This window comes from Micrasema longulum, unplaced genomic scaffold (assembly GCF_059751315.1).
Source record: "Micrasema longulum isolate JH-2025_06_02 unplaced genomic scaffold, ASM5975131v1 h1tg000725l, whole genome shotgun sequence".
In the NCBI taxonomy this organism is placed as follows: domain Eukaryota; kingdom Metazoa; phylum Arthropoda; class Insecta; order Trichoptera; family Brachycentridae; genus Micrasema; species Micrasema longulum.
Genome location: NW_028277921.1, coordinates 294270 through 320322, shown reverse-complemented (window position 1 = coordinate 320322; position 26053 = coordinate 294270). Strand labels below are relative to the sequence as shown.

The following is a 26053-nucleotide window of genomic DNA, read 5'->3' as shown; positions in this document are numbered from 1 at the left end:
CACTCATATTTCGTACATATCTACACGTATTGACTCTAGCGCCGAGAACGGAACTCGTCATAATAATATCAACATATTTATCTAAATAGCCCGGGTGCCTGCATTTTAAGAGGGAAAGGAATAAACTCGAAACAAAATGCGAATGTTCTTATTATGTGTGGTTTTAGTTTACTGTATAAATGTGGTGGAAATGATGAATATGAGTAAGTATTTTACTGTTATCAATATCTGTCTTATTTATAAAATTAATGAATTAACACTTTGTGCACCGGCCGAATGCACATAGAATTTACCCCGTACCCGGCCCATTTTTGTGAAATTTCATGCTCTGTGAAGGGTTTCTGAAAAGTGTCATAATTATGAAAATACTGGGTTAAATCAATTGAAACTTCTCAGATTTATTTGAAATAATTAAATAAGTAATTTTTGTATGATAGTTTTGCCAACATTGGCCTTTATGGAGAGCCACATTGCGCAATGCAATGTTCGCACATATACAGGGCCTCACTCCTTTTTTAGTGTTTTGTATCCTGGATCCGTGTAAACACGTGATTATAATAACCATGCATTGTGTCCCGGTCTCGTGTTTTCACGCGGCTTACCAGCAGCAAAAAAGTACTAATAAAAGTCACCAGATGTCAATAAAGTGCGCTTTTTTAGACAGCTGGTAAACCACGTGAAAACACGGGACAAGGACACAACGCATGGTTATATAATCACGTGTTTACACGGCTCCGGGATACAAAGTGTTAAATTAATTGACGTTCTGTTCCAGTCCAAATATAAAAAATATCATCGACATAATACAAAATTTTGTGACTTCAAAAAAAAACTTTTTGAAACACTGTAAAATGAAACATTTGTCAGTGTGTAATAAGTTTATGTTCCTTTAAATATGTTTATTTTATTATGATATCAAAATGTTGAACTAGTCAACTATATTATGCAAATCCTTTTCATCTACTCTATTTCCTTATCGCTTAACCTTCTTACGAGCTCTTTTTTTTCTCATGTCTTTTATAATATATTATTTTTCTCTTTACTGTGTAACATGTTCTCTCATTATATTTGTGAAAAACTTTAACGGGATCTATGTACTATTTTTTTATATTTTGTATTCTTATATAACAACTGTTGTTTTCCTTAATAAATAAAAATAAAAAGGCATTGTCAATTGAAATATTATTAGACTTTAATATTTTATTCTCAATGTTATCTAAAAACGTATCGGCAACAAAAGGGCTTGTTGGACTTCCCATGGCGAGTCCTGAAGTTTGGTTATAATATTTATTATTAAATTGAAAATAAGTTGAATTTAAATAAGTAATACATTAAAAGTAAATAATATGGAAATTTTTCACTTTAGGAAAGCTTTAAAAAAAATTTTTTCTTTGATCAATAATCAAACAAACTTTCAATATAGTCCTTTATACGATGTTTCACTGTAATGGTCACCCTATTAAACTTATTAAGCTCACAACCTCCCTCCATCCCCTCTACCTTTTTTCAACTATTTCTCAAACAACATATAATATTTTCATTATCTAATCAGTGCATGTGCATATTAAAATGCATGTCGTGGTATAAATATTTTCTTTTTTCTTTTTAATTTGGCATGGTTTGATAGTCTTTTAACAAATATATATTTTCTTTTTAATCTTGAGACACAGGGTGTAAAAATAGGGGACCAAAGTCCCATGTTGAGTTTGAACGAATGATAAACCTAAACTAGTTCAACAAACATTATACAACATAAGAAACGCCATCAAACTCACGGTACATCAATATTGAAATAACTAATAAAGAAAAACATTTGGTTTATATACAACGAACTCAAGTAGTGAAGAATCATCAAGGAGTTTCCGTCCAAATACAGTTCTATAAAAAGCAGTAAAATTTTGTCAGATATTTTATAAAGAAGCTGCATTTGACCACTACACAACGAGACCGACAATACAAGTAACACTACTCAAAATTAATAAATTTAGTATGTTGTCATTATTCTTGTAAAGGTACGAATGGGGAAATATTACGTCTTTTTTTATAAATTTTTAAGTAATATGGGTCGGTGAAATACTGTCCAGTAAAAAAAAATTTTTTTTGCTATTTTTTACTAACATTAAAAATATTTTTCAATTTGTAATTTAGAATTTTCACAAAAACGGTTATTGCATTGATACGTCACGATTCATGTTTATTTTCGACTTTGTTCCAAACCATTAATGTTTTTATATAACATTGTCACGAATCTTGACGTCACAACTATCAGTCCCAAACATGTCGCGAGTTGTCTAGTGACATTTTTTTTCATATTTTCTTTTTTAAAGTTACGCACGAAAACATTTCTCCGCAATATCGATATTGATTTTGAAAATGCAAATAATTATTCTTCATCCATTTCATATACTTTTATCGGTATTCGTAGTATGTGATATTTCCCTATTGTATTACAAACTGCACCTATGTGCATAAATGTATAGGTGCAGTCTTGTGCACTTTCCATTTAGCAAATAATTGCATTATATTTCCTGCATGCAAACTTACCTACATAAAGTTACCTACATCGTGAGAATGTGAAATATTACAAATATCAGTCCTTAATATAAGCTATGAGAATTTTTATTCTCGTTTATCTAAGATTGCAAGCGAAAAATTCATTGCTTTAAAATTCTATGGAAATTACAACAGTTCATAATCAATTTAGCAATCACACATTTCTTTCCTTTTAGTGACACTTGAAGTCAATGATTTTCCTACTATGTATTATTTTATTTTAGTTATTTATATTTTTAGTACTAATGCTTTCATTATTTTCTTTTTATTTTAATTATATTGTTTATTTATCATATTATTACATAAAATAATACATTAATATAAAGTTGCTTTGACTGTATAACTAACAAAAGCAAATAACCCCATCCTAAGACAATCAAAATATATTTTTAACATAAAAAATATTTTTTCAATCCCTATCCGATATGTTGGTCAAAAGTCCGACATGATGAAAGCGAGAGATTCGGGTGTACTGATGGATGATAAGCTTTTATTTAGAGATCACATAAATACAATAGTGGATAAGGCGTACAGACTTCTAGGGTTTATCTTACGAATCTCCAAACCATTCTCATCACCAGATACACTCAAACTTCTTTACTTTACTTATGTGCGTAGTCAACTCGAATCTGCTTCATTAATATGGTCCCCTCGGTATAATGTATATATTAATCAAATCGAGAACATTCGAAAGAAATTTATATGGACCCTGGAATATCGTTTTGGTAACATTGAAAATGATTATGACGCATCTTTGATTAATTTTAATATAGAATCACTACAAAAAAGGCTCCTTACATGTGATTTAATTTTTCTTTTCAAAATTTTAAATAATATGGTTGATTCACCGTACCTTTTACAAAATATTGGTTTCTGTTGTCCTCTCTGCTATACCAGATTAAATTCCCTTTTTTTATATACCAACTTGCAAAAACAATTATAACTCGAATTCATTAATTAGACGTACCTGTAGAAATTGTAATGGACTCAGTATTGATATAGACATTTTTAATTGCACGTTGCATTTATACACAAAATTTCTCCATTGAGTTGATTATTTGGGATAGTTGCTGAATGTGCATCTTGAGTGGTTTATGCTATGTATGTATATGTACCGCATGTAATATACATATATGTTTGTGTATGTTTCATATGTGCGTTCATGTGTGTACGTGGATGGCTCAGAGCGTGCATTTGGAATTTTTATTTATTACCAACGATAACCTCCATGGAAAATGCAAATATTAACAATTATTCTTTTCTTACTTGAGTTTCTTATTTATTAATTTTTTGTCACATTTAATGCTTACATCTTTCGCATAATTTATGAAAACTTAATTGGTCTTTTTATGTCATAAAATCGTTGTTTTTAATACTTATTATGTATGACTTAATTTTTATGTTATTTTGTAAACTTGCCAAACACAAGAGCTAGACTCTTTTTTGGCAAGTTCAACCTTAAGTGTTTCATTTTTCTACTGAATGTATTGTTTATTTATGCTAAAATAAAGGTTTTTAAAAAAAATAAAAAAAAATGACTGTATGTTTTCTGAATACTCTTTTTTTTTTAATAAAAGAATGTCTAGGTAATTTTTTAGGCTTTTGAATTCAATTTCAATTTTAAATAAATACTGTTTTCCCCCCGCGAAGGAATCTAACCCGGAACCGAATGATTGTAATACACGAGCTCACATATGCTCAACTGTACCTAGAGGCAAACAAGTTCAACTTACGAAAAAAAATATTTTGAGTATTTCCAGATCTATATACAAAATTACTGAATTTATCCTACGACTAATTCATGCCTACAGATGATTGTATTTTTTTAAAATGATTTTTCAGGATCGAAAATTTTGGTTGTGGCAATCTGTTATTCATTTAAGATCAAAATTATTTTTAATAAAATCACAATAAATTTCACCGTGGAAGTTCAGTGCTACGGGAAATTGGATAGAAAAATGTTTTATTGCGCAAGGTAAAAATTAGACCATGTAATTGTGCGGCGAAGTTTCTCACGAATGAAAAAATGATCTACAACTTTAAATGACGTCACAAGTTCTTCTAAATCAACCCGTGATAGATTGTTGTGATTGATCTCCGGTTTCCGGGAATCAACGATCAGGATAATTCACGGAAGTAAAATAGTAATATAGAGTGATTTTAAAAATGTCAAAACTTTCAGAAATCGTAAAAATATACGATACATTTTTTTTGTATATTTTGATAGTCTACTAACAATTGATTTTTTTTATCTTTGAACTTCCTCATTTATTTTATTTTATTTATTTATTCATTCAAAATTACAAAATTAAATATTTATGAACTTATTAAGGCTTTTTAGGCTATGCCCGTGTCAAGCCACAATAAATAACAATAAAAATACACAGTAAAATTAATTCGATCAAATTATAATGACATAGAATCACAATCATTGTGAATGTTTATGTAAAATGTAATGATTGTTTGTCAATGTTAATAGTGTCAAATGTATTATATTTAATTTGAATTCTCTTTTTATTTACTTCCATATTAAAAAGAGTTATAAAAACTTGCTTTGTTTTAAATATAATTTATCTTTTCAGTTAGTATTTTCAAGCTATGCGATCGAGAGGATCCTGAAATAGACGATTGTTTAAAAGACGCAATACAAAATGCCATCAAAACCTTATCCCCCGGACTCCCTGGACTGAAGTTACGATCTTTAGATCCTTATATCGAACAGGAGCTGGTTATCGAGTACAGGCGAAATCAGGTACGGCACCTATACAGTCAATTATAATTAAAATTCTTTATACAAACATGTTGATAATTGAGGGGGTTAAAAGAAAAAAACGCCACTGTCCATATCTCTGTTTTTGGGAAGACCAACATAACAAGTAGCGAAACAACTATTTATTTTCAGTTTAATGTGTACATTGAACCTAAAAAGAATATATTATTGTTATCAAAAACATTTTTCACTTTGTGGTATGACATTTTACACTTATTTGTTTATAAATTTGTATAAACCACTTTAATTTTTTTTTATTACACTTCGACCGGTTTCGAGGTTACAACCTCATCGTCAGGAATTTAACTAACTTATAATTACACGCGTTGCTATTTATATAATAAAATATTGTATGAAAGAGACAGAAAATTGAAAGAAAGAGAGAGAAAGAAGATAAAATAAATCGTAACTGGAATAGTTTTAAAAGAGGACTCGAAGTAAAATTTAATTGATTATTTGAAGTTTTTGATAAATGGCTTTACTAATTTCTTATCGTTCTAAGTTATATAAACGAAAACCATTTTTATTGACATGCAAAATTTCTACAACCGTTTCTTGATTAAATTCATGGTTTTCGGATATAAGATGATTTGCGAATTCTGAAAAATTATTACTACTCAGACATCTTATATGTTCTTTGATTCTAACTTCAAATTTACGTGAAGTTTTTCCAATATAGAAATTTGGGCAATTTAAACAATTTAATTTATAAATTCCCGAATGATTTAATTTATCATCCTTATCTTTACAATTTGTTAATATTTTACCTACGTTATTATTAATATAAAAAGCTGGCCTAACATTGTTAGGTAAAATTTGTGCTATTTTATTAGAAAATAAATTAATGTACAAAATTCTACGCCAGTTCTCATTTTTATTGGAAATATTTTGGGAACTGTATAAGTATGTGCAGGCAGTACAATAAGTTTCACAAGTACAATGCGAAAGATTTAGTCGGGTTGTGGTCCCGTGGCTAGGGTTGCGGACTCACGTATCTGAGAACCCTACTCTACCCCACCTTGATTCTCATTTTCTAATTGTGAAGTATTTACTACTCCAATGAGTAAAAAATGTTTTTCAATAAAATGGTCCCAAAATTGATATATTTTGGTTAATTGTATAATTTTTATTACAATATGGTATTGGTGGATGGGGTAGTGCATATGCCAATAAATTTAACCCTCTTAAAATAGTACAAAGATTAACTATCAAAGTAAATTTAAAGAAACCGTCAACTATCAACGCGGAAAATCTATATAAATTATTTATAGTCCATATAGCAGTATTTGCAAAATAAATTCTATTATACAAATTTACAAAGAAGAAAAAAAATACGAATTTGAGATGAATAAGTCACTCGGATACCAAAATAATATCAAAATTCCTAAATTCCACACAAGTCATGATTAAAATAGTTTTGTTTTCGACGGAATAAAAAATTACAATAATCGCCCCAGGGAACTTAAAACTCTTAAGACTAATACTCGTATATCAGAAAATAAATTCAAAGTAAATTTAAAGAATTTTTTTAAACCCGAGTAAAAATAGCTTTCTATTTTTATTAGTACATACATTATTATTTTCGGTTTTTCTTTTTATTTCCTATAATTTAATTGTTTTTTTTTCATGTACATTAAATTAAATTATATAACTTAAAATTACCAAATGAATCAAAAGTCCTCAAAGCACAAGAACTAGTCTCTTTTTTGGAAAGTAACGGCTTTAAAATTAATATATATATATATATATATATATAAAGTAGATTGTATACTAAAAAAAGTCTCTTTATTATGTTATCACATTAATTCATTTTAAAATTTACACAAAAAATCGAAGGAACTCTAGTATTAAAAACAATGATATTTTTGGTAATTCACTAAGGGAATTCAAAAGTAATTGATCATCAATACATAGGTCTGCTTTCGTTTTATTTATTTTTATGTCATTTCTCGCTACGCCTTTTATTACATATTTAAATCTATTTTTTTATTATTTTCCTATTCTTATAACGTATCTTTTTCTTTTTTAATATCATTTTATTTCTTCTTTTACATTTTTTAAGTATTATTACTTTTTCACTATTTCAGTATTTTCGAACGAATTTTTTAAACTTTAATACTTTATCCTTCTTTTTATTAAACTATTGTTTTTATACGTTGGATGCTGTGAACAATTATAAAGGGTGACGGGTCTAGCAATATAATATCTTGTGTTTATTTATTTAACTTTTTCTTTTTAAAATCGTTTTATTTTTACTATTATTATTTCCAAACGATTTTTTCAGTTTTTATATTTTATTTTTCTTTTTATTAAATTATAGTTTGTAACACATTGCATGTTGTGAACAAATAAAAGGTGACTGGTCTAGCAACCTTATATCTTGCATGTATTTATTTATGTCCAGTCGTCTGTCATAGATCAATTATAAAATAATTAATGTATTGGATTGATCAGGATTGAATATTAAATTCCTAATTGTGTCAACCGGTATGATATTACCTTTTAAACGATCTGTCTCGTTACATGTTATGTTACCAATAGTATCATAATTTAATGTAATTAGTTAAGAGAACATTTGTCATAGAAAAGAAAAACAATATCCTTACCTTATTTTTAATGTTTGTATTAGGACCTTAGTACGTACTGGTGGTTTAACTTAAGCTGGCACGTTCAGAAAACTCACACTAACGCATTTAAAATCTATGGGATATTGATTTTAAAAAATGGTGTATTAAATTTTAAGCAAATTTGCTATCTTTTTTCAAAATTCGGTGTTGGATTAGAGGGTTGTGTATATGAAAAAATACACAATGGGTTAAAAAAATGTAATATTAATTTACTAAAATACTTTGTTTCATTATTTTATATTTTTCAAATATTTTTTTTCAATGTTGCATTTTACTTATTATTGTTCTTTTAAGAACAAGGGGCAATTTAAATTTGAAAAAATGTGTATTTTTATTTATTGTTTATCAATAAGTGCGTATACATATTGTCTCCGATATAATTTGAACTGTGCATTTTAATTACATTATATTAATTTTTATTATGATGAACACAAAATATTAAATAAAAAACATGCCTGTTTAAAAATAAATACTCGTAAATATATATCATTTTCTTAATTAATTGTGTTTTTTCGCTCTAATTCAAAAGAGATTTTAAAAAACATTTAATACAACAATATTTTTAAAATCAGTATTCTGTACATTAAAAATGTTTTCGTGTAAGTTTTGCGAAAGCGCCATCAATACATAATTGACCTATTCATGATTTGATTAAATGAAAATACCTACATATTTACAAACAAGTGTTTTTAATCCATAACATAATACTCGTACATATTATTATATTTTTACAATTAAGAATCGCAGCGAAATTCAGACGAACGCAGAAGTATCCTGTGTATATTGTTTTACCATATCATTAGCAACTAATAAAGCAATAGTTGTCTATGTCACGCTCATAAGCGCGTCTGAGCGCGAGAGAGACAGACTATTTTCATAATACGTATGCCGTGCGATGTCATATCATGGCTTATTCACTGATACAACACGATGCTTATGAGTAAATAAGTTTGTATTATAACAAAAACTCACCTATATAATAGAAATTTCTATTTTTAGGGGATAGTTCTTGACAGGTCCGGCGGATAAATATTATGAGCGTCTCAAGTATTTTTTTCCATATCCAGTAAAATGTTACATCACCAACCATTTTATACATCAATTTTTGAGATAAATATTTATCACTACTTCCTTTTACCAAGAATCAAACGCACATTGTACATACATAGACCAAAAAATCGTAGGAATATTGCACTAGAACACGTGGCTATAAAGTGTGTATTTTAGATTCTGGTAAATTGATTATTTTTCTAAATCAAACATCATAAGGCTCAAAAGCTTTTTTCGCCATATAAGTCAACGTAGACAGACTGTGTGTTACCAGTTCAAGGTTTTAAATATCAGGACAAGTAATTACCCTTGCTCTCGAAGCAACTACCAACCTTGGCATAATAAAGTCATCTTTTCTGCCTACGCATAATGCAGTTTGCGATAATTGTTATGATTTAACCGCGTTATTTACATAAATACCAATAATTATAAATCGTGTCCCCTGCTCAGGCATACTTTCAAGAAAAACATGCCGATAATTATGATATTTTGGAGAACCAAACTAAGGCCTTAGGATATCTATTTTAAATTATTTCGCAAATTATTTCGAATGCCTCATACGTCTTCAACTAGTGGTTTGAGTAATCCTTTTTTTTATTTGTCACGCAAATTAATTAGAGTTTTTGTTGAAGGATATTTTCGTAGACTAAGTAGTTTACCATATTGAGGAATGGGTGAGTCCTGGGGCCTTATGCTGGACTCATTCGTCTTTAGAATCGTATGCGACTTCCGTAATTCGACGAGTGACTGTTTTCTTGAACCACCCATACCAATGCAGTCGATCGAAAACCAATCGACTTTATCTCGAGTGCCTCAAAGGACTCGACATTGACAATCGAATGCGACATCGTAACTTCAGCTGTTAAACTTCTTTCTTGTAAAACGCTCGACATTCATGTTTGAATGACGAGTAGGTATTTTTGCTGTATTTTAACTTAAAATTTACAACTCTGATCAATGTTATGATGATGACGTTTAAACAAATGTGCAACAAGTATAACTGTTTTGATTTTTAATCCATTACCAAATGAAGTTTCACTAGAAACATGATTTCAAAATTGTTTTATCGCTTGTCAATGTCGAAATACGGATGTGAGATATATATTATACAATGTGTTTTTAAAGTCCATTAAATAAATATCAAGTATTTCTAATAACTATCGTTATATCGAAGGGTTTTTAAGAATAGTATTATGACAAAGCAATAAAGATGCCTAATCGACTATTGTCGAGTGGGTGACAAAATGCCACATATTTCCAGCATAAGGCTGCAGGAGGTTGGGAAAAAAAAGAGAACTATGATGCGTAGGAAAGGTTGCACAACTCCACGAATCCTCTTAATCTTCAGATGTATCTTCTTTCCAGCTGGGGAAGCTGGTGGCTCTTATCACGTTGGCTCTTTGTAATGAACTGGCAGCCTGTGTACAACTTTAAAAAAAAAAAATTGTAAACACGCCATTGATCTAAAGTTACTTTGATCTTTAACTCAAGGGGTTATTTATTTTATTTTTTTATTTTTATTCATTTATTTTATTTTTATTTTAATTTTACAATACGCCCAAGGGGCATTTACAAAAAAATATACAGTTAAGTACAAACATAGTGCGTAAAAATTTAAAAGATAAACAATACATTTAGAAACAATAAGAAGCATACTGCCATGCAAAATAAGAAGTGAAACTTTACATAGTAAAAAGAAAAAAATAATTTTATATGGATATAATAAAAGTAATTGAATTAAAAAGCAAATTATAAGTAACTTGTAAAGAATTCAAACAAAAAAATAAATACATTTTCATATACTTATAAGTATAAAAATAAATATACAGGTAACTACAAACAAAGAAAATAATAATTTTATAAATACGCAACACATTAAAAGAAATAAAAAAAGATTTTATATACATGTAGAAACAATAAAAAGCAAACTGCAATGCAAAATAAAAAGCGAAACTTTGCATTAAAAAAAAAAAGATTAAAAATATGAATACAAGAACAATGTTAAATTTAAAAAACAAATTGTAAATAACTTGTTAAGAATTCTAAATATATATATACACACATATATACACATATATACGTATAAAAAAATGTTATTAACAAATTAATCTTAAAAACAAATAATGAAAATTAGTTAACAGTAAGTATATATGTGAAAATAATATAATATACGGTACACAAAAATATTTGATAAATTAATATCAGAAAGAGATAAGATAATAATAATACACATCAAAAACAGAGAAAGAATTGTATGAAAAAGAAAGTTCTATTACGACATTAATAATTTGCTTCAAACAGTGCATTTAAGAACGTTTTAAAATTAATAATTGTCGTATTAAAAATGTCTATTTCACAAGTAAATTTGTTGGCTAAGGAATGTAAACGCGGAATCGGAGAGTGTCGTGCATAGTTAGTACCCACGTATGTACTCGTAGTTGCAAACAACTCCGTACTTCTAGTGACTCGATTAGGTATTTTGAAGTTAATGAGATTCAGGAGTTCACAACAATCGAGCTCCGAATTTAAAATTTTAAATAAAAAAAGGAGGTCATTTATTTTTCTACGATCTTCTAATAAAATTAAATTTAAAGTGTCTAATAAATACGTGTAATTTATGTTATCTAAGGGAATATTTAATTTAAAATTTACAAATCTCAAATACTTTTTTTGAATTCTCTCCATGTTCTTAATGTGTAATTTATACAGAGGAGACCACACAATGGAATTATATTCTAACTGACTGCGAACTAGTGCTACATACAAAATATTTATTACTTTAAGTGAATTAAAATCTTTGACAGTGCGAAGCAGGAAACCTAATGTTTTCATGCTTTTGTTCGTTATGTTGTTAATATGATTAACGAAATCTAATTTTACATCAAACACTATACCCAGGTCTCTTATTTCGCTCACTCTTTCGAGCAATATATCATTTATAGTGTATTCATACACAAGAGGGTTTTTTTTGCGACAGAACAGGGTTATAGTTGAATCTTATCGATATTCTAGTATTGTATCAAATTCTTGTTGTTTTTTACTTAATGTTGAAAGCACATTTTTTCAGATCTCGGGTAAAGCGGTTCTCAAAGACATACGATCTTATGGAATGAGTAAAGCTAAAGTGCACGCTGTAAGGTGAGAAAATATGCTTTTATCATTCATCACCTGTTCATAATCATAATGTTTTTATAGTTTTATAAGTCATTCTTTTTACTAGCCAATCCAAAATATCAATTTAACAGCTTTTGAAAACCGTCAGAATTTATTTGTCCGTCCTTTTGATTTTATGGGAAGCTCATTATTTCGTGGTACTTGCCGTTGCTTAGTTATTGAAATAAGGAAATATCGCGTTTTTTACTTATTACTTTTTTAAGTAATATAAGTAAAAAAATCAAATACAGTATAGTAAAAAAAAATTTTTGCTAATTATTATAATTTTTAACTCCCGCAAAAACGGTAATTCCATTGGCCACGCCCCTAATTCATCACGATTCATATTTATTTGTTCCTGTCCATTGAAATTGATTTAGAGCATTATCACGCATCTTGACGTCGCAACAACCAAGGCCAAATACGTCGCGTTTTTCTAGCAACGTATTTTTATCAAATTCTTTTTTACATTTATGTATGAAAACATTTCTTCACAATATCCACATTGATTTTGAAAATACTATTTATTATTCTAAATCCATTTAATTTGTTATATTTTTTCGGTATTCGTAGTATGTGATATTTCCCTATTTTCAGTTAAGAAATCAACGTGAAATGGTTGTACGTTAAACGTTGTTAAATAATATTTTTTTGAAGTTCATCAATACATTTCTATAAAAAAAACATATGTCGCCCAATCTGTACATGTAAGACATATATTGTAAATTACTATTGTAATATTAATTAATTTAAGTACAACAAAAAATGTAACAAGTCAATATACCTCTAAAGGTTATGTGATATGGGCTTTTTTAGTTTTATGTTTTTTTTTATCATTTTAACAATGTTTAAGAAGTATTTGGGTATAAAAATATTAACATTGTACAGTATTTAGTTTTTTTTATTTTTTTATCTAAATATTTCTTTATTTTTTGTACATTTTCCCATTCAAAGTAAAAAACAAAATATAATATGTGCGTGCTACATATGTTGTTTGAATATTGGTTTGAATATTATTATTTTATTTATAATTTATAATTATTTTATGATTATTTTATGTTAAGAGTCATCTATTTAATTTTTTGTAAATAAATTTTATGCAAAATATACGTAAGCTTTTAGTTCTTTATAATGTTTATATTACTTTTAAAACTTATATAATTTCTCTAACGTTTTTCTTTGTAAAGGAAAAATAAGAAACCTGCTGACAAGCCGGTTTCGCGGTTTAGTGGGTTTCATTATTTTTCCTTTTGTATTTCCTGTTCATGTTTACCTTTTTAAATAAAAATAAATGCAAAAATAAAATACGAAACTAGAAATATAATGAATATTTTTGTTTTTCAGATCAAATATTCAGGATGACTCGTTTGATTTGGAAATTGACATGTCTAATAAGGAAATAACAGTTGATGGTTTTGTGAAAGGCGAGGGGAGACTTAATGCTCTAGTTTTTAGTTCTAAAGGTTTCTTCAACAATACGATGTGTAAGAAGGTTTAAATTATTATCTATTTAATATTTTTACGAAATTGCTTCAGCGCGGTTATAAAGTCACGGCGAAAATTTTCCGTCGGCTCGTGATGTAGTGGTCTGCACGTTTGCCTCCACGCAAGAGGTCTCGGGTTCGATTCCTGACATAATTGATGTAATTTTTTTTGACATAAAAAAGAAAGGTGTTTTTACACCAGAATATTTCTTAGTCCCTGGACTAGTACCTGAAGCGTAAGACTGCTCATCTTACCTTCATGTAACAAAAAAACATATTACTATACACTCCGATTCATGTACCAATGCAGTGCCCTATGCACTATAAGGTGATGAAAAATAATGATGATTTTGAAAATTTTAACTAAAGTTTTAAATTTTAACAAAAACATGCTCATTATTACCAGTGTTATATTTGATAGATACTTTTGAGATATGATCCGTTATAAGATTATACAGATTTGAGATTGGTTAATTACCGTTTATTTATTGAACACTTTATATATATTTTAGGGCGAGCATATTGCCTCAAGGCAATCTCTTCCTATTTACAGTTATGTAGTATTATGGAGGTAATGCTTATTAAATGAAACACGATGTGAATTACTTACATGGGATTTATCTTTCACTGAGTTCACAAGATAAGAATAGTTTTTAAAAAACATTTGAGATTAGACGGAACGTATTTGCTGGGAGCTGTCGGGCGTGGAAAAGAGCTAACCTATCTGGTGTTCTTCGTTTTATAATATTTGACAGCGCCGTCTTTTGGCAGGTCCTGCATTCCGTTCTCTGTTCAAAGGATAGAATACCAAATAAAATGTTGTTTTTTTTATATTTTTTATAGATTGAAAATAAAAGTGTGTCTAGACTTTTAACATATATTTATACTTTATACATGTCAAATAAAATATTTACAAATATTATTTCAGTTTATTTTTAAATGTAGCAATATAACCTTCCAAATGATCAATTTAACCAATTTAACACTAATCTAATAGTGATAATTAATTTTCCATCACTTCGATGTTTGCTTTTTTACTGAATCATTTTTTTTGACAACGCATTTAAGCAACTCGTTTTTTTATAAATGTTTTAGGTTTTAAATTTTATGTTATGGTTTTTACTCTTCTGTCGCTTAAAATAAAACATTTTTTATGGCTTGCCAATATAATATTTGTATTAACACCTAATTGTCATTTTTAGCGGACGTAACGTGGACATACAAACTCTCTGGGAAACCAGAAGTGAAGAACGGGAAGACGTACATGCGCATCGTGAAGTTCTTTATGAGGCCTGAAGTAGGAAACATGAAAGTCCACATCCCCAATATATTCGGAGACAACGCTGAACTAAGTAAGTTTATTCATTTATTTATGATAAAAAAACGTCTCCATGGTTGATAATTACGATCAACGCCGAGGCCAATCATGACCTCGTATAATATAATATGTAGATACTTCTATGAGTCAAATGTGCTAAAACCGGCTTTTAAATAATATAGTCATCATTTGAGAAAATATCTGCTTAAACGAATGGAATCCATTATCAGGAAACACAAAATAACAAAGCTTCATACTCACGATACATAAACACAATTATACAATGATAACTCATTGTAGAATACATCGGGTTACCCCGAGGAAATAAATGTAGTAGAAAGCGAATAGAGAATATGTTTTTTTAGTCAGTTTTGTTACTTAAGTATATATTAACTAAAGTACTGTGTTGCGTTGGAACGAAATAATATAGTATAATGATGTTTGTTTCTTATTTATGTATTTTTTTACATATTTACACTATATTTATGTTACATTTAATTGAAATACAAATCCCAAGTTTATGGAATCAATGTCCCGTGTTGAGTTGGGACGATATAGTACAACAGTAATATTATAGTGAAACAAGAACATCATTAATAAATCTTACATAGCACATGCCTTTGAGATGTGGTACTACAGAAGGATATTAGGAATTTCCTGGAGAGACCACATCACTAATGACGGGGTTCTCAGTAGAATCGAAGAAGGGAGGCACCTAATCAAAACCATCTCAGAGAGGCGAGCCCAATGGATCGGCCACATTATGCGCCATGAGGGTCTCCTGCATGACATAATAGAGGGAATGGACAGGATAATCACCCCCGACTGGAGTATTTGGAGCAAGTGTGCGAGGACTTAAACTGCGCCTCACATGTTGAGCTGAAGAGGCCTGCAGATAATAGAGCAGTGGAGGACGAGATGCTGGACTTTGCTGGAAACCAATTACCAGTATTGAGACTGCGAAGAAAAACCACCTCAATGTAGAATAAATAAATTCAAACATTGACAGACGGATATTCTATTTGACGAAAAACTGAGTTTTATTAAACATGTACAAAACATTACAAATAAGAGCATGAGAACCTTGGAATTTTTGCTGCGAACGATACGGGATTTTGAGTCTATAAAAATAATGAAAACATTGTATATTGCCCTAGTGCGCAGTCAACTCGAGTACAACTCAGTTATATTGTCACCGTATTACAGGGTTCATGTTAAGGACATCGAATAAGTTCAGCATAAATGTTTGCGTTTTATCAATTTTAAATCAAGTATACCGATTGAATACATAAATTACACATACTTTTAAGTATGTTATATATTATTTATAATTATTTAAACATCCAAACATTAGAAAACAGATAAAAATTAAATGACTTGCTTTTTTTGTTTAAAATGATAACATCAATGTTCGATTGTTGTGAACTTATTAATTTTGTTAATTTGATTAATGTGCGATTGCTTGGTCGAGTTACTCGATGTAATACTCTGTTCTACTGCGGTCATCATCGACCAATGACAGTGCGAATTCACCAGTAATGCGGATCCATGTACTCGCGAACCAATATGCTAACAACATCGATGTCTTTAACGTGAGTCTTGTAAATTTTAAATATCAATGTATATGTTCCATATCAAATAGAACTTAATATTCTGTTTAAATTGTATTTTATAATATTATGTACCTAGTTGCTTTAAACCTTTAACTGCATTTCTTTAGCATATTTTTTTTTCTTTTTTATTATTATTATTATTTCAAAACCAACTAAACTTCTAAACACAGTTCTGTATTATTTTTTTTATATTGTATTAAAAGTGTTTACATACACTCATCTTTTTATTTTTATTTTTATACCAACTATACTTCTTAACACTGATCCTATCTTTAATTTTTTTTTTTTGTATTTTTTTTAAAATTTATGTTGTTTATATACTCATCTTCTTTTTTTATACCAACTTTACTTCTAAACACTGTTCTATCTTTTATTGCTTTATATTGAATTTTGTAAATTTAATGTTGTTTATATACTCATGTTTTAAATAACTTCCATGTATGTAAAAGCCTTATGAGCGTGAAAAATTAATAAAATAAAAAAATATTTGCACGAAACGACCAATTTATATAATTGTAAACAGTTGTCAACTGAACGTAGTATTTTAATTGTTTAACTTTTTTTGTATTCACAAATTTAAGTGGGTGAGCTTAGGAACGAACGCTATGAGGCGATTTATTATACTGTTTTACTTTTATTATGTAAAATGAAAATCATTACTTTGTATTTAAACTTTTATATTTGTATCAATGTTTTTTTTCTTTCTAGATAAGATAGCGTACGAATTCTCCAACAATAACTGGCGACTGATCTATGGAGAACTTCTTCCTATAGTTGAGATAGTTTGGGCCAAAATAGGAACTGGATTCGCCAACAAAATATTCCTCAAAGTTCCTTACAACGAATTATTCCCTTCATCAGCTACGCCATAATTTTTTTAAATGAAATTTAACCATTGTGTAAATAAGTATTTGTTAATTAATAAACCAGTAATATAGGAATGTATGTGAATCTACAAACGTGCACAGGTAGTTGATACAAGTGCAATAAACATACTTTATAATAGATTAAGTTTTAGGTTATTAATTTTATTTATTGTTAAAAATATGAATTTACTTAAACTAATATTTTTAAAACGATAAATTGTTTTTAATTTGCACATTTCCGTTCCATGCCGTCATATACTTTTGCATTTAATAACGCCGATAGAAATACCGTATACAAATCAAAATATGTTATGTGTGCTTAATTTCATTTGAATTACTCCTGAGTAATCATAATTTATAATTAATATTTGTTACACTATTTAGCAAAAGCAGTACAATGCTACACCTAAATAATGACATGCGGTAATAATACTGCCATTTTTTTATTTATTTAATATGCTTTAAAAGCAGATACAATGTTGACATACGAAAAAACTAAACGAAATACTTTACCGAAAAAGAAGAAACCTCTTGTGCTTGGCGTGGAATTTTAACATTTATTTTATTATAATATTTTTCTTTTTAGTGATTTTTCACAAGCTGTTTTCTGGCAAGTAATTAAATAAAATGGCATTTTAAGATATGTAAACAAGAAAAAAAAATGTAAAATAATTTTAAAAAGTACTGGAAAAACGACAGTGTAAAAAAATATAAGAACATGATATTCAGTAAAAGTAACACGAGTTTTTCGTTGAGCTTAGCGCTCGTCCGTAAGTTTAATTTCAACTTTTACACGACTATTACAATATCTATAACGCATACATTTATAACATACGTATATATTTTTCATCATTTGATCATCAAAAAATAATCATTTATAATATTATACCTACCTATCTTCTTCTTCTTCTTCTTTTTCTGCAGCCTTATTCTCTCCACTGCTGGATAAAGGCCTCTTCCAAACGCTTCCATTCCTTCCTATCATCCACTTTCATTATCCACGTTTTACTGGCAATAGATGCAATGTCGTCGACCCATCTTTTCTGTGGCCTTCCAACGCTTATTTTGTTTGCCCACGGTCTCCACTTTATTATTCTGGGTGTCCACCTGCCATCATTTTGCCTCGCCAAGTGTCCTGCCCACTGCCATTTCAATTTCGCAGCACGATCCATGATATCCACGACTCCGGTTCGGCGCCTTATTTCTTAATGTGTCTCTAAGACATACACCGAGCATCTGTCTTTCCATGTATCGTTGCGTGCATTTTAATTTCTGGCTACTTTTTTGTGTTATAGACATATACCTACCATATACCTACCTATACATATTATAAATTCGTAATATTTACACATTCTCAAAACGTTGCTCCCTTTATAATGGAGCAAGAGGCTTATGCTTAGAGAGGGAGTTCGTTTTACAATATGTAAACAAATAGGTACTTTTTAAAGTAAATATCTCCAAGAATAATTATATACGATATTAATTAAAGTAACGATGGAGTGGGTTTCATATGCTTCTTTAAATTATATAATATTTTTTATAAATTTGACTCAGTGGGTTATTTATTATAATTGTTTTTTCCCGTGAAGAATAAATAATTTCGTGCAGCACTTGTGTTGCATTTATGCACACTTAATTGTAGACATTTATTCCGTGTCCGGGCGTATAAAGAATACAATTACAATTAAGTTAAACCTAATACTAGGGAAATATCACATACTAGGAATACTGATAAAAATGTATAAATAGGATTTAGAATAATTAATTGTATTTTCGTATTCAATACGGATATTGTGGAGAAATATTTTTATACAGAAATGTAAAAAAGAAATTTAATAAAAATACGTTGCGAGAAAAACGCGACATGTTTGGCCTTGGTAGTTGTGACGTCAAGATTCGTGATAATGTTTTAGTGTTCTCTGTGAATGGTCAGGAACAAATAAACATGAATCATGACGTATTAGGGGCGTGGCCAATGGAATCACCGTTTTTGCGGGAATTCAAAATTACAAATTTAAGAATATTTTTTATGCTACTGATAATTTGCAATTTTTTTTTTCCGGACAGAATTTTATAGACTTTTACTACTTTAAAAATGTAAAAAAAATGTTAAATTTCTATCTTGAAGCCTACATAATTAAAACCGACAATACAAAAAATATTATTTTATTTCAGTGCCTAAACATCATTATCATTCCCTTTTCGCACCTAATGGTGCACAGGGCACTACATTGGTACCCCAGTCGCGGCATATATTGATATTTTTTTGTCACATGAAAGTACAGTCTTACATTTCAGGTGCCAGTCCAAGATGCTATGAAATATTTTAGTGTAAAAATGCGACTTTTTTTTTAAATACTCGTATATTTCATCTCAACCGTGTCGGGAATCGAACCCGAGACCTCTTGAGTGGTAAGAAAACGTGCTGACCACTACGCCACGAGGCAGACGTGCCAATAATCGTCGTATCGCCTGCAATATATGTTACTTAACATTTTCATAAAAATGAAAGAGATAAAATTTTAAACAATGTACATTTTGATAATGGAGTTTGTAACATGTTTTTATATTTGTAACAATGTAATTTACTTAGAAAAAATATGAATTATGTTTGCCTACTATGCAAGTGGTTTCGAGTCCGATTTCGGAAATGGTTGATAGGAAAAAAATATTTAAAAGGGTGTTTTCACACTTGAATATTTCATAGTCCCCGGACTAGTACCTTAAGCGTAAGACTGATCATCTTACCTTCATGTAACAAAAATGATCAAGATACGATGTGATTGGTGACAAAATGATTTTGTAGAAACAAAATTATGTAATCTTAATGAGATAAATAAAAGTACTTTTATTAAAGAAAAATCAAAGACATTGCCAGCACAACGACGTAATATTCGATTTAAGATTTCCTTCGGCGCAGCTCAGCGCCCTCTATGATTGTTTTATTGTACTAAAAAGCTCGTCCGGTTAAGAACTTATGATTTTGTTTTGAAACGAAACACTACCGAGGAAGATTATGACCACAAAGGTTAAATAATTTTAATACAATGCGATAAATTAAAATGTTTTTTTAGTCCCGGCGCGGCGTTCAAAATGCAATAATAATAATTCAATAAAACAATAATATCTACGTATTTTTCGACATAGATTCAATAATAGTGCATTATCATTCTTCAATTCCATATCAAGGAACTTCAACCCTACGGGAAATTAGATACAAAAACGTTTTCTTGCGAGAGGTAAAAATTAAAGCATGAAATTTTATCAGAAAGTTTCTTAAAAATGTACGAAAATAATATTTTAATAATAACGCGCTACTTTGAACGACGTCACTGGTTCATATGAACCAACCAATGATATGAGAGCTGTAAAGGATATCCGGTTTGCTTAACGTTAACGTTGCGTAACACTGATCTTCCTGACTTCATGGAAATTGTCATTTTGACGGCAGATTGTTTAGGTTTAAAACATGGGTACAACATGCGTTTTTATTCAAATAGAATAATTTTATTTAAATCACTTAATTCATTTGTTCATTCAATACATTCGTGCCATACTGTTGTTTCATTAAGCAAACATCTTTATTTTAATGTGTATTTTATTAGTGCTTGCATGTGATTGATCTAAACAAATAACAACATTGGATTTGTATTTGAGGAAGTTGAGCCATGCGGGAAATTGGATATAAAAATGTTTCCTTGCGCGCGGTAAAAATTAGAAGAGCATTCAATTGTCCTACAAAGTTTCTTGAAAATACAAAAAAAAAAAAAAAAATTGGAAAAATTAACTACTTTGAACGACGTCACTAGTTCATATGAATCAACCAATGATAAGAAAGTTATTCAAGGTTTCCGGTTTACGGTAAGTCAACGGACCAATCGGCAGAACTGACCGAAAAGGAGCAGAAAATAAGTTGAGACACATGCGGAGTAATTTTAGAAATTCAAAACTTTAAAAAACCGTACCGCGTAATAATATGATACGTAAAAGTTTTTGTTTTTTTTGTATTTTAAAAACCTTTTTTTAAATATTTATAAATAAAAAAACTTCTTCATTATTAGAAAATGTAAATTTCAATTGCTTTATACTTATGAGGAAGACCAGTAGTTTTAAAAAAAAAATCAAGTTTGTACTATCAAACTAAATCGAATATATTGTTTTCATTTTTTTGTATAATATTATCATAGCTTTGATTTTTAAAACATTTGAAATTCCTCCGTCTGTGATGTTACGAGCTGTCTTCGTTGAATTGAGCTAACATTTAAAAGTATTGCCCCGTAGCTTTCAAAATACACCAAAAAATGTATCATATCACATCAAAACGCTATAATTGATTGGATTGGACAAGAACTTGTATCATTTCAAAGTGGTAAATTCTTATTAAAACCATTGTCATGATTTTTATCATATATTTTCGAGAAACTTCTCCATACAAGGTTTTTTGTTTTTTTATTTGTTAATAGACTTTTAAACTAAGCCAATTTTTATTTTTATATATCGTATTAACAGCGCTACGATTATTTAAAGTTTTGTATTTCTGAAATAACTCCGCGTGTGACGTCAGAGTTTCATTTCCGCTTATTCTCATTCAGTTCTTCCCATTGATCCAGAAACGGCAAGCATGCCGGAAATCTTCTACAGCTCTCGTATCTTAGCTTGATTTAAATGAACCAGTGACGTCATTCAGTAGTGCATTTTTATTAAAATATTTTTCATAATTATTTTCGTACATTTATTGGAAAATTTTGTCACACAATTAATGGTCTAATTTTTACCCCGCGCAAGAAAACATTTTTTGTTTCCAATTTTCCGAAGGGCTGAAATTCCTAATTATATACTCTAATTTTTACCCCGGATAAAAAACTGTTATGATTAAATTTCCCTTAATTAAACTTCCTCTTTATGTTTATTTAGTTTACCTTGTACTTTTTTACATACTAACTAGTACATATTTAATAATACGATGCATTTATACTCAAAATCTAAATATAATAAAACATTGATGGAAAAAAAACGGATACATCAAAACCTTTTTTTACATTCTTTTGCTCTCCTCCGATTGTGATTAGTAAGTTTAAATCACAAAATACATTTTATTCTGTAGACACTATAAAGCTTAATTGTTATGTAAAATTTAATTTAAAAAATTGCTGAATCACCATGTTTACAAATATCTAATAATTGCTATAACCGTAATTGATTAGAAATTATATGGACGTAAATAATTTCCTTATTTATTATGGCACTTAATTATAATACAATCCATTTGCATGATTTGTTTATTGCTTCAAATTTACTAACAGGTAGTTTAAAATCAATACAATGTCCCCACATTCACAGAATCTGCATAATTATACCGAGTAAGCAAACTCTGATTCACGATGCAATTAGGATTCTTGTCAAGTTTATTGCTAGGAACGCCCGGAGTAAAAACAACTGAAGCAACTGTATTTTTGCAATCGGAAAAAATGTATTCGACTGAAACGTTTTGTCCCTTTTTATAGCCTCATGCCTCAACATCTCTATATATTCGTCATCTTTTTTTAATGGTCGTCTGACTTGAACAAGATTGTTATGATACTTTTTTGCCAGCGGACATTCCTGTGGTTACGAATAAAATATCCCGTTAAGGGAAACTCAACGTCTAATACAAATTAGTAATCTTCTCACAGTTGTTTTTAAGACTAGAAATCTCCAAATTTCAGTGCGTAAAGGTGTCTTGTTGTACAAAATAACTACCACAATTCTCAATAAAGAGGTTCAGTGTTTTTTATGTATTTTTTTATTTGTTAATGGACTCTCAAAGTAAGCCAAAAACATTGTTTTATTTGTTAATAGACCATCACACTAAGCCAAAAACATATTTGTATTTATTAATAGACTATCAAACTAAGCCAAAAATATTTTTTTAATGGCTAATAAACTATCAAACTAAGCCAAAAATCTTTTTTATTTGCTAATAAACAATCAAACTAAGCCAAAAATGTATTTTCAAATGTTTATGTATCGTACTATCATCGGTTTTGTCGGCCTCTTAGTGTAATGATCAGCGCGTTTGCCTACCATGCAAGAGGTTTCTGGTTTGATTCCCGACATGGTCGAAATGAAATATTTATTTCAAAGGGTGTTTTTTCATATTCCCTGGACTGGTACCTGAAACGTAAGACTGATCATCTTACCTTCATGTAACAAAAATGATCAAGATACGATGATTGGTGTACCAATACAGTGCCTTATGCACCATTAAGTGTGGTAAGATAATGATGATGATGATAATCATCGGTTTTGTAATTAATCCGCCCGTGACGTCACGAGTTGTCGTCGGTGAGTTGTACGGCAATTTAAAAGTAGAACCTTGTAGCTGTTAAAATACACTAAACATTAAAAAATGGCTACCCGGAAACCGTAAATCTATCACAACACATATCACCGTAATAATTCATTGTACCTGTGAACCTGTGAGGTTTCAAGTAGTTCGTTTTTATTAAAACCATTTTTTTTTCATTGTTCATACATTTTCGGTAAGCTTCGCCGCATAATTTAATGCTGTATTTTTTTTTACATGAAAGGTAGGTGATCAGAAATACGCTTCAGGAACCAGTCTAGAAACAATAAAATTTTGCATTATAGTACCACCATTAAAACAAAATAATCTTTTCCATCGACCCTGTCAGGAATCGAATCCGGGACCTCAAGAATCATGGTTGACGCGTTCGCAAACCACTGCACTATGAGGCCGACTTATTCCTACTCGATTTACTTTTTCAGGATCTTTATCTGAGAGAAGCTATCGACTCGAAAATACTCGTCTAGTGTTCAGATTTATTTCATTCATGGAGGCAAGAATGTTGCCTGTATATGCTGAACTTCCAAATATTTTTGTAATGCTATTGATATGAAGTATAAAAAATATTTATTTTTTGTCTAGAAATAAAAATATTTCGATTTAAACTAACCTTGCATTTCAATGATTAATACGCCTTGCTACTGGCAATCGGCACAACTTTTATTAATTTTATTAAAAATATAGCGATTATTTATACAGCGAAATTTTTGTGAAAATCACCTCAAGGGCGCTGTAAAATAAATACCCCGAAAAGTTTTGCAGCTACATAGAGCATGGACGGTTGGGATTCTAATTCCTAGTTTCCAATTATAATATAATTTAATCACAAATGACAGATAGAAGCTAGATTACAGCATGTCTTGCAGCTACAGAGCGCATAGACGGTATGACTTCTAGCCCCCATAACCATGATTTAAAAGTTTATTTTTATAATTATTTTTCAAAATCATTTACAAATAAGAGCTGGATTTACAACACATCCTGCAGCTACAGAGCGCATAGACGGTTGGAATAATTCTAAGCTCTCTTTATGAATTTAAGGTTTGAAATAATTTTGTAGTTTATTACGTAACGTTTTACAAACGTCTTGCAGCCACAAACGCATTGATGAATGGCATTCTAGAGAAACCTAATGCTGATAATTATTTTTTTAATTAGGTTGAGCAGAGTAGAAAGTGAGTCTCAATGTTATTAAATATTTGTATATTTGTAAGAAAGTTAGTCAATTATTTGATCAACAAATTACAACAGAGATGAAAATCATTTTATATAAAGAAATATGGAAGTCTAGAATTTGCAGGGCTTATGACCTGTCATTGGCTACTTTAAATGTCCACTTTACACAATATGTAGCACTTACCATTTTGCCTATATTTGTAAAATTGAAATGTTTGGGAAAACCCATAAGAACGCAAATATTTATTTAAAAAAGAGATGGAAGAATTGAATAGATAGAGATCTTCAAACATAGTCAAAATAGTGGATGTTATGTAAAATGGCCATTTAACACATTCAATGACAGATCGTTAGCCCTGCAATTGCCTAGAATTCCATACTCCCTTCTCTAAAATGTTCTCCATCCGGTTGTGATTTGTTCATTCTTATGACTCCCTTTGGGGTGAAATCCAGTCTTTTGTCTACAAACATTTGGACAAACTCAACATATTGTAATTCTTGCATCAGTTTTACTTAGATCATCTTTAATTTTATCTACGAGTAAAACAAAGTTGCATATACGAAAAATATAGTATCTTAACAATAATAAATAAAATGTAAATCTTTTTATTTTTAAACATATTCTCTACTACACGTTACCGATGAAGCTATTTTAAATTTCCATACAAATTTACACATATTCATACATAAATATAGTTTTTACTTTATCCTATCTCAACATGTACTAATAAAGATACCGTTTGTAATCGCGGCCCTGGGACCTACAAACATTTAGGCCTAACGGCCAACACTAGTTAATCTCATCAGCATGCTAAGTTTTGAATTACACGCAATTTTCATTTCGAGACTAGCCGGAAAGTGACGTATCTATGGCGCAGAGCGCGGGGTGGACTGCACCCCGTTCGCAATATCGGGTAGTACTTACGTGTTTCGCTTTCGGAACTACTTTTCCGTGTGAAAAAACGTTCTCGAAAATGAAATATACAAAAAATATTTGCAGGCTAAGTTAACTGATGAGCATTTGAATTTTTTTTTGGCTGTGTTAAAATTAATATCATTTGGCGAACGTCCGATGAGTTTTTGAACGATTCAACATT

At 29.6% G+C, this 26053-nt stretch overlaps 1 protein-coding gene across 1 annotated transcript; it reads left to right on the top strand.

The window, feature by feature from the left end:
• Positions 1–3: 3 nt before the first annotated feature.
• Positions 4–17704, top strand: LOC148279394 (protein takeout-like). Its single transcript, XM_088229968.1, has 6 exons — positions 4–203; positions 5136–5305; positions 12068–12138; positions 13498–13637; positions 14840–14989; positions 17277–17704. Exons 1-6 carry the CDS (start codon positions 137–139, stop codon positions 17438–17440), a joined length of 762 nt encoding a protein of 253 aa, XP_088086094.1. The 5' UTR covers positions 4–136; the 3' UTR covers positions 17441–17704.
• The last annotated feature ends 8349 nt before the right edge of the window (positions 17705–26053 follow it).

Bases quoted from the DNA above. Each gene is read 5' to 3' on its own strand.
- LOC148279394 (XM_088229968.1), top strand. From the start codon at position 137: ATGCGAATGTTCTTATTATGTGTGGTTTTAGTTTACTGTATAAATGTG. The intron at 5,306-12,067 runs GTACGGCACCTA...ACATTTTTTCAG, and splicing joins TCGAGTACAGGCGAAATCAG to ATCTCGGGTAAAGCGGTTCT. The intron at 14,990-17,276 runs GTAAGTTTATTC...TTTTCTTTCTAG, and splicing joins CGGAGACAACGCTGAACTAA to ATAAGATAGCGTACGAATTC.